Below are 11300 nucleotides of genomic sequence, written 5' to 3' on the forward strand. Positions count from 1 at the left end.
TGTTATGTTAAACTTATATTAAAGTCGAAACGTTGTACATTTGTTGTTATGTTAAACTTATATTAAAGTTTTTCTTCATTACCCATTCAAGCCGTCTCCAACCATTATTAGTCTCAAAGTGGGTTCCTCGTCATCAAACTTGATTAATGCTGTAATATTAAATAAATTATCCTTGTTTATTCTGTGTCTCGATGAATCGCCAGACTTAGGATAATATGGGTGACACATTCCATTGTTCTAACTTATCCTACAGTATAAAACAGTAACAATTAGATCGATGTAAAAATCGACAAAGCCTATACATAAGTTTTATTTCTTGTTCCCATTCAGCTGAGAAGTCAAAGGCAAAGAGGAATAAATTTCTCACTTATTTATTTATTTGTAGTTTTGTTTAAGATTGGTTGAGTGGCGAATGTTTCTGAATCATCGCATGTATCTATCAAAGAAAGACGTTGGCGGCTGAAGTTGACGACCTCTAATGGCCCCCGGTTGTCGATGGATAGTTAATCGTGAGAGTTGATGGGAAATTGTTTGTTTCTTTTGTGTCTGTATTTTCTCTCCTTCGATAAGCGGTACTCAATCTCCCGCAGAGAGAGACTGACTCACAAAGACTGCTGCCCTTCTAAATCTGTCCTAAACAATTGAACAGTTTTCTCTTTCCTGACTGTCGAAGAAAACGTCGAATATCACGCAACGTTATTGTTTTCATTTACTATTGTTAGTTGAATGCTTGAGGGAAGAATGACTCAGTGCTTTGTGTGCTGTACAGCTTTATAAGTTAAGATTTTGGATTTTCTTCTAACCTCATTTAGAACTCAGTAGGCAAAGAATATTAAGTTTCTATGAGTTAATTCATGTTAGTTGTTAGTTGTAATATTTATGTCTTAAAGTTCATACTGTGGTATAAGCTATAAAAGGTAATTATTGTGTTACACTAAAAGAAAGTTAACACTATGAAATGAGAGATATTAAATAATTCTTATGTTATATTGAAACAAAGTTTACACTGTAACATGAGCCATATCAACTTATTCTTGTTACATTAAACGAAGTTAATAAATACTGTGATATGAGCTGTAAACTAAATCTTGTTTTATATTAAAACAAAGTTTTTATTGGTACATGAACCATACAAACTAATTATTGTGTTACACAAAAACAACGTTAACTCTATTATAAGAGAGATATCAACTAATTTTTGAATATCAACACAAAGTTCACACAGACTACTTAATTCCCGTGTTTTATAAGCACTTGACAACTTCACAAGAAATTTACGAATTACATCATGTATTGTATTAGCACTGTAGCATGAACCTTATTGACTACTTTGTCTGTAGTAAGTAAAGGAGGGTATGATCAACAAGAATATCTCGATAAAATTAGATAAAAAAAGCCTTCGGTAAAAGCTCAAGGATTATGGAAAAAATGGATTGGGTAAACTAATGTTTACTGAGAATTTAATAAATAGAAGATTATAGAAGAGAAATATAACTTGGATTGATTAACTATTAATTAAAGGTAAAGCACAATTGATTTTGAATATGTTGCAATATTTTTTTCTCAAAGTTTATAAAATTAAAAGAAGTTGACCTATACGACTTGTTTTTTAAGTACCAAAATAAAGACGGTTATTAAATGTTTAAACACATTCTGAATCAGCGTTTAAGTCTAGACATGTCTTAATAGTTAATGTTATCTTAAGAACGTTTGAGCAGGTATTACCAAAGTAATATTTCTGAGTTAAATGATTGTTTTAGTGACCAAAGTGCACATAAAGAGGGAGAGATCTACTCCAAATCTGGCAGATTAGTAATCTGCTCATCAGGATTCAAACTTGCCACACCACATGAATACAGGATGCGAATTCATTTTTGTTTTGTGCTCAGTACTTACTGAACACATGATTATAGATGCACATCTCTGCCTCTTCTAGGTCTTATATGGAATTTTTTTTTCTTTCTTATCTGCATCTAAGACTAGAAGGATAGACGAAATATTCATGAAAAGTTGGGATTTTCTATGCTGACGGATTCCCGCCTCAAATTATCGTGCCGATTCAGCCATCTCTTCAAGACTATTCGTTTCAAATTATTTTCTGTTTCCAACTCGAAAGTTACCGAACAAAAGTCGATTTATTTATTAGATACTATTTCACCTTATACTATAACATAGGTTCATATTGATGACTATTATTATTGTTTTGTTTATTTGGCTTAATTATTTCTCAATGAATTGGAAGTGATCGAATATATGACAATGCATTAATCCCAGTTATAGAATTGAGGAAAACAAAGATAATTGTCCGTTTCACAAATATTCCATTTATTATTAACATGGTTTTTGCGTGTCAAGACATTGTCAGGTACAGATTAAAATAGCTTGTAAACAGGTTTAAATACGTTTAACTAAAGATCCGATTTGGAACTTAGACATTCACTATTTGGCAAGTGGGGAGAAACTTAAATTTAGTTTTTTATTTATTCATGAGCTTTCCAGGCTGTTTAGCTTTTTTAGGTCATACAGGAGATCCCATAGAAACATTTGGATATCCTCAATATTTATCAATATTTTCGGTCGTAATTCCAATAGTTTCAGTGAGCTTAAGAGAATTAGGTTAGTCCTGTCCGAGTTTGATGCTTTCATGCATTTTTCCTTATAACTTTAGTCAGAAATATTAGACATATGATTTTAGAAATATCCTAATTCAACACGAAATCATTTCCGATTCCTTAAAAAAAGTTTGTAAAGATGAAGTTTTACTTTTTACATAAATATTAGAATAAAGAATAATTACGTAAGAAGCTGGAAATTTGGGAAAATGGATTCAATCTTTGCATCCCATCTTGTGGAAACTAAACACCAAGTTCATTCTTAAAACCAACAAAAAACTTCAAAATTTTACAGTAAAAAGCTAAATAGCCTGGAAATCTTAGAACAAGTAAAAATTAAAAACGAATCCTGACAAAGTTCTAGCTGAGTAGATAAATTTAAATTTCTTCCCATCTACCTCAAGTGAATATCAAGGTTCCAAACCAGTTCTTTGGTTAAACATCAGGGGCTTAGCTAAACCTTTAGGTCAATAGGGTCGTTAAGAGGGCTCAGTGTCAGACCCCCGGTGGGAACAAACAGTAGTTACATTATTTTAGGGCTGTTACTTAGAAGGTATTAGTATACAGTATTAATGACCACTAACTAAAAGCCAAGTAATCGGAAATCATGGACAAATGTAAAAAAGGTTAGTTTAAGATGCCACCGAAACCTAAGTGAATAATGAAACAGTGCGCGCGGCGGTTATCCAAAATATAATAAATTTCACAACATTTCAACATGAAACCTGTAAAACGACAGTATCTATTTACAAAAATATCTTTAAAAAATTGTAACTTCAAAATTCCAGCCAGGTCGATAGACCCGGTCTGCCTACTCCGGTGAGTTTATATATATATATATACTTTTTTCACAAGCTATTTCAGACTGTACTTGACGAAGCCTTTACTGGCGAAACCATGGCAATATTTGTGAAAAGTACAATTGTTTTTAATAATGCTTGGAGACGGCTTGAATGGGTAATGAAGAAAATGTTTAATATAAGTTTAATATAACAGTTTTTGTTTGACATAGTTATGTAATTATAGATTATCATCAAGTATCGGCGAATTCAAATATTAGTTATCCTAACCCTATTTTCTTAACATTAGCTCAAAACTTGGAATTATATAAACTATTATAAATTCTAAAATACTAAAATATCAGAATTAATTTGTAATGGGCTGGAGAATACATTTGATTGATGTGAAAAATATCAATATAATCCGTTCTTGAGGAAAAGGAGTCTAAGATAATTAATAGAAATGAGTATATAAAATCATAAACTTAAATTCTGTAGATTTATAATTGTTATATTCACGTAATTTGTTTAAGGTCCCTTATTTTTTTCTTCTTCTTTGTCATGCCTTCTCGAGTTTCAATCGATCAAAAGCTGTGTTAGAATGTGATTGGAAATACGACCCTGCACTCTCCTAAAGGGCTAAACACAGACGAAAAACAAGGATTACACTTTTATGACCGATCTCTTCCCGCTTTCCTCCTTCACTTCATTTGTCTTCTTCATCACACCTCGAGACAAGCTCATTTCTTCCATTGTCTTTTAGGTAGTGTGAAAGGCAAGTCCTTAGCTGACTGATTGTCAATGAGACAAACCTAATTCTTCACGTTTATATATAGACACTCAAAGTGTGAATTTCTTTTTAAAACATCCTGAGCATATTTGTAAATCATAAAAAATATTAACTTACGAGGAAAGATGATGTAAGAAAAATAAAAACGTGGCAAACGTGATTTTGTAACTTAATTTGTGAGTAAAATGGACTAGTGCGAAGCCAAAGAGCGTCAACACTTAATGTAGAACGAAAAGTGATTGAATATCATTTAAGTAACAGCGTTTTTGCACGTTAAACTATCTTTTAAATGCTTAAAAAACGTTTAATACAAGTTTCACATCACACAATTTACACTATGATGGTATAGTGGTTTGTTTCGGATATTCGAATAAAGTTACATGAAGGCTATCGGCGATAAACTTCCTGATTTCGAAATGACAGACTAGAGGGAGCTAGTCAACAACAATCTCTACACTCTCTCTGGATTTGACCGTCACTTTTATAACGTATCAATGACCTCATAGTGTAGAGCACATTTTCTTTCGACAACAACGAGACGCGAACCATAGACCATCAGATTAACAGACCAGGACGGTAACTACTAGGCCACTCCCGGTCCAAAGGGGGTAAGAGGAGGTATTGCTCTCTTAACTACAGTAGTTAAATATATTTTATTCGAAATGTTTAAACAACAAACAGTCACTGAATTCATTAAAGATTGATAGGTGGCAACAACTTTTTTGACAAACAATACTTGTGGTTTATTTTCAATAGATCATTAATAAAGATTTAAACTAATATTTCCAATAGTTCTTAAACCCAGTATTAGAACTGGACGATTAGTGATATTTAGTAATAGGTTACATTGGATTAATTGATTTGGTACCTACAAATAACAACAAAAAAATATATATATATTTAGCAGTTCAAAATAAGTGTTAGTGGCAAATAATCTTATTAACTTTTCCTTAGGAAATACAGACTGAGTAAGTTTAATTGCAATATTTTGATTACTTGAACAGATGGAATAATCGAAAATAGAAACCTTAATTTTGATTGGTTGATTGTTCTCGTGACAATCGATTTAATCTTAATTTCGATTAATCAACTGTTGAAATAATTGAAAAAATAATAGTCGGAAACATTGATTTTGATTAGCTGGTTATTTTCGTGACACTCGATGTAATAGAAATTTGATTAATTGATTGTTGAAATAATCGAAAATGCTAATTTCAGTTAATCAATATAATCACTGCTCATAAGTGATCGATTAAATCACCCAGCTTTAAGATAGTAATTAGGCATGGACAGGTGGTTACAGCGCTCGACTCACAATCTACGGGTCGCGGGTTCGAATCCCCGTCACACTAAACATGCTCGCCCTTTCAGCCGTGGGGGCGTTATAATGTGACGGTCAATCCCACTATTCGTTGGTAAAAAGAGTTGGCGGTGGGTGGTGATGACTAGCTGCCTTCCCTCTAGTCTTACACTGCTAAATTAGGGACGGCTAGCGCAGATAGCCCTCGTGTAGCTTTGCGCGAAATTCAAATCAATCTAAGATAGTAATTAATAGTTAATTTCATTCCCAAGAATCAAAACAGGTAAACTATTATAATACCATCAAGGATTCTCTAGCTACTCGAATTTCTGAGAGCTAAGTTTGTCACCTGTACGTCACTTTCAATTTGAAACACTAAAACTCACTAATTAAATATCCGATAGAATAAAACGGGGACTATTTTTGTTACGTTGTCCAAAAATTGCTACTCGAGAACATTTTAAAATAATTATAAATAAAACAGCAACATAAATCACACACTCATGGAAGTAAACAAAACTCGCTACATGTAACTTAATAATAAGAATCAATGAATAGTTAAATACAAAGCGTTGGAGTAGTTTTTATATTATCCCACAGAAATAACCTGTTTCAGTAGAATTGGATACAACTGTATAAAGTTATTGTTCTTGAAACATACATTTTAAATGTATTGTTGCTATTAAAATATCATCATTTGACACCCACCGTTATTAAACCATGAAGTTATAGATTTTAAAGTCCTTATAATTTCTTGTAAAGGATGATAAAATATTTTTCAGCAGTTTAATGAATAAAATATTATTCTTTCATTCTCAGATTTACCTCTAACAGTAAGTCGTCCCAAGGTGGCGCTAGTTATTACCTCTCCAATAAGTCGGTTTCTTGCTTGACAAGAATATTTTCGGTAAGAATAACTCATATCCACGCTTCTAATGTGCAGCTCACCAGTTGGAAACATGATGTAGCGTCCACTAGGGCCTAGTGATTTATTAAAGGAAGTAATTACACTAGATAATTCGCAAAACAAAATAGTTTGGACATTAGTGTTATAAAACAGTATTTACTTTGGTCTAGATAGATTATATGAATTAGAAACAAAAGAGAATAATAGATCAATTAAAATTTATCTATGCGCAAATGTAATAAGGGAATATTCACTAAAGTCTACATTAAGCCAGATCGGACAAACGAAGAGAAAACTGATGCAGTGATATAAAACAACCGTAGTGAGAAACCGTTTAGATAACATGACTTCACGTATTATGTGGTCCAGAGAGATCACGAATCAAGTTACGTGATACAAGCAAGTGCTATGGCGTAGTTGCACTGAAGTTTAGAGTGTACTTTATAACGTAGTACCTACTGACACTAAAACAGATCAGAGCCAATGGAAAACAATAACACAAAAGAAGCATTTCTTAAAATAACTATCTATCTTCGACATATAGACTCTAGGATACATGATTGTGTAAATAAGGTATACTAATGTTTTATGACTTAAGATAAACATGTTTTTACTCGGCTTCCACACTTACTTGATGGATACTTTATTTACATGGATAATGGATCAACCTATGTTTAGTTTAAACATACTTCCGAAGCATAACAGAGATCGCTTTGTAAAGTGTACGGTTTCCCGTAAGACCACGTGACCTTTTTAAAAGACTAAACGAACGACGCTATTTCTTTTGCTTTATAATAACAGTTTTTCATATTCCGCTTAATTAATGAACTTTGTTTTCAGATTTGTGAAACACATTATAGGTGGTCTATTTATACTTGGAATATACTGGAATCTTCTCGTTAATCAGCCCAAAGCACACTTTCTGTTTTAAATTTCGTTTGCTTTTCTGAATTTCAACTTAAACTGTATTGCATGCGTTCATAATACTTAAAACGTAACACATTAAAAATAAGTTTACGTTCTTCCTCTAGTTTTATGGATAAATTATAAGCACGTTAACAGAAAACGAGCACTACTCTATAACTTCACATCTGAGAAAACAAAATCCATATACTGCAAGAACTAGTCATTAATCATGAATAGTTTTAATTTCTTCCGATGATTGGTGCTTGACAGTAATTCAGACCTTTTCCGGAAGGCAGATAATTATCAAAATAAGAGTATAAGCTTCACGTTGAATTCGTATAAAGAATACGAAATCAGCAGTGGAACTTACGCTTACTGAAAACAAAATGGCGACTTAATTTAGCTTAAAAAAGTTCTTCGGTGAGACAGCGGTAAGTCTACGGTGCTATAACGCTAAAATCCGGGGTTAGATTCCCCGCAGTTAACACAGCAGATAAACCAATGTAGCTTTACTTTAAAACAAACACAAAAACACACATAAAGTGAAAAAAGTGTCTAAATTTCAGTTTAGATTTGGAAATATTATACTGTTTGGCTATAGAATACAGTAATTGATCACTGGGGGTTTTTTTTTAGTGAAAAGGATACATTAATCTACCCAACATCTGCTATTGCGGAACATAATGTCATTTTGAAGGTTTTACATCAAATCACAACAGCTATCGGGGAGAAGTTTCAACACAGGGCCGAAGTAACTGTAACGTAGCAGGATAGATTTTGTATATATATATAAAAAAGGCATGTTTTCATCTCCATTTATACAAGGAAAGCGTTTGTAGAGTGGTAGTGATTTATTTAAAAGGACTTATGGGTTCAGTTTTCGCGTACATATATACTACTAAGTTCGTTCGTCTAGATCAAGTCAAAAAGGCAGGTATAAAGCATTCTCTTTTGTTCCTCCTGTGTCGATGACAGCATAACTCGAGAACATTACTAGCTTTTAACGACATTTTGTTTTATTGAATACGTCGTTTGCGTTTAATAAATGTTCTCCTTGAATATACAGTGAACTTTCAAAAAAAAGGGTTAAAAAACCTCTATAAAGTATAGTTATATTGATTTATAACAGTGAGGCAAAATAAGTAGTAAAATAATGCAGAAAGATTTACTACATGTGATTCAGGCGTAACAAACAGACAAAGAAACGTACGCATAGACAAAAAATGTCTTAACATTGGAAACCACTGTGATTAGAAACTTAAAAGTTAAGCAAAAGTCTGTACATTACTTATTTATTAATTTTAATGCTAAACTGCAACTTAAAAATCATCTTTGCATCAAATTGGATAAAGCGAATAAAGAGATCACTTATGAGTAGTGTGATCAGTCTAGGTAGATCAATAACAACGAATGTGATCAAAATAGATACTGTATGCAGAAAATTCACATTTTAATAATTTATGTAAATATACACTAGATGTTTTGAAATAGCTTTTATTAGGTGGGGATATAATGTAAGAAGTAAGCAAGATTTTAATAAATGAAAATTTATTTCTTACTCATCACACTTGAAGGCTGAATAACGGTTCCGGTTGGCTTCTCAGTCCATGACGTCACGGTGACGAAATCTTTCATGTGGTTAGGAATATGACAATGTAAGACCGCTGTGTTTCCAACGGTTGTAAATATGTCATGCACGTCGATCGAGTAATGCTGATTAACAACTGTTTAAATAACAATAAAAAACAAAACCAATTAACTTAGGCAATCTTGAGTAAAAATTAAACTTAGAAGCTAAGAAATCAGTAAAAATATTTCAGCTCACAAGAGTTACTGTTACATTTATATTTAAGGACCACCTCTAAGAAGAGCTTTAAATACTGTTACGTCTCCGTTTGTTAATTAACTTTCCGTAACTTTGTTTCGACGAAATTTTAACGACACAAGTCTTTACTTAATAAAACTGGTTTATTCTTTCCGAATATAACTTTACCGATACACTCAACTTCAACAATCGCGCTAAAACAACGCTATATCAACGAACGTCAATAATACTTCTGACTGCAGATCAATTACACACTATCTACCCAGACACGTTACATTCCCCTCTTTTATATACCAGCCTACCCTGTATCATTGAATACCATTTTAAAGCTTCAACTGCTCCCATTGCGCCCAATAGTGCTTTATCACAGGGCTTAGACTAGACACCTTCTCCCAAGCAGGGCGCACAACACTTGCTTTTAGGAAATCAATTATAGGCTTCAAATCTTGGTCTTTCTCCTGTTCTGCTTTGATATCTGTATTTAGTTCCACTTCATCATCATCAACTTTTTCAGTCGGCTTGACTTCAGCCCAATGACACCTAATTATATTCGCCAAAGTACATGATAGTTCTAGAAACGTTGCGTCACAGTAGTCATGTGACTCGATGACGCAACAATACTTTAAAGATTTAAGTGACTTCCTTAGAAGGGGCCAGGCGTGGCCTAGCGATCTGTATGCTCGGACTGTGAATTCGAGAGTTCTTAGTCATTGCTTGTTACAATAAAAACGCGCTCCAGTTTGGGGTCATGTATACGCTTGTTAGATCCTACTTTTCAGTCAGACGAGAGTATCCCAAAAGTAGGCAATGGACGCTGTTAACTTGTTGCCTTTCATTGAGTCTATCAGTTGAAAATTAGTGACACCGATAACCCTTTGTGTAGGTTTGCGCTAAAAATTCTGAAATAAACAAAGTCCTTAGAATAGTACTTTACTTTCAAACAGTATAGACTTGTTAAACGGATGAGGTATGTGATCAAGTGAGTCCCTAATAAGAGTATAATAGTTACATCTAGTGAATCATTTTATAAAATATGGTAGTACCATATGACGGAATTTTTATTGAAGAACAACAATCTCATTTAGTGTTGGCCCGTTAGAAGAATAATGTTCCTCCTTCAGGCAAATCTCTTAGATAGAGGAGTAAAATGTCACCAGTGAGTGAATGGGTTGGTATAAATGTGTATATAATAAAAAATGGATATGTTACTTCAGTGTTAAGAACTTCTTAGAGACGTCGGGTACTTGCCGTGTACGGGACTTATAAGAGGATATTGGAACGCTATGGCAGATCCTTTAAGAGGATATTGGAACGCTATGGCAGATCCTTTAAGAGGATATTGGAACGCTATGGCAGATCCTTTAAAAAAGATACGTTGTTTCTATTTCTGAACATTAATGAAATTCGTTTGAAAATGCTGTAACCTAATGGAATTTTATGACAGAATAGTATCGTTTTACACTGGACTTGCTACCACACTTCCACTTAAAGAACCTTTTAGTATCGTTTTAAATTGGACTTGCTACCACACTTCCACTTAAAGAACCTTTTAGTAGTCGTTTTACACTGGACTTGCTACCACACTTCCACTTAAAGAACCTTTTAGTATGTTTTACACTGGACTTGCTACCACACTTCCACTTAAAGAACCTTTTAGTATCGTTTTACACTGGACTTGCTACCACACTTCCACTTAAAGAACCTTTTAGTATCGTTTTACACTGGACTTGCTACCACACTTCCACTTAAAGAACTTTTTAGTATCGTTTTACACTGGACTTGCTACCACACTTCCACTTAAAGAACCTTTTAGTATCGTTCCTACACTGGATTTGCTACCACACTTCCACTTAAAGAACCTTTTAGAATATATGTACTGAGACCAGGAGGATCTCTTGAGAGGTATGCCACTATCACCATCACTACCTAGTGGGCATTTAGTGTACTGTATTTTTAGTTAAGGAACCATTCAGAGAATATAGTAGTGCCCTCATAACAGGGGCATGGAACTTCTTTTTTTTTTGTTAATATAATCCAACGTAGTAGAGCTAGTAAAGTCAATAGTATCACAGTACCATTATAATGGACTCTCTAGGAGGGTATGGCATTGATATCTAGTGGACCTGAGTTTTAAAACATATCAGCTTTTGTTAGTCAGCTTAGTGGCACAGTGGTATGTCA

The 11300-nt window shown here is 33.4% G+C and overlaps 1 protein-coding gene across 1 annotated transcript in view; it reads right to left on the reverse strand.

The window, feature by feature from the left end:
• Positions 1 to 11300, reverse strand: part of LOC106473653 (Down syndrome cell adhesion molecule-like protein Dscam2) — a gene marked incomplete at both ends in the record, with an annotated part of 45617 nt that overhangs the window by 12748 nt on the left and 21569 nt on the right. The window contains 2 exons of the mRNA XM_022402062.1: positions 6307 to 6462; positions 8854 to 9018. Coding sequence (XP_022257770.1) covers positions 6307 to 6462; positions 8854 to 9018 — 321 coding nt within the window. The remainder of the gene's footprint in view (positions 1 to 6306; positions 6463 to 8853; positions 9019 to 11300) is intronic.

This window comes from Limulus polyphemus, unplaced genomic scaffold, assembly GCF_000517525.1.
Source record: "Limulus polyphemus unplaced genomic scaffold, Limulus_polyphemus-2.1.2 Scaffold6373, whole genome shotgun sequence".
NCBI lineage: Eukaryota > Metazoa > Arthropoda > Merostomata > Xiphosura > Limulidae > Limulus > Limulus polyphemus.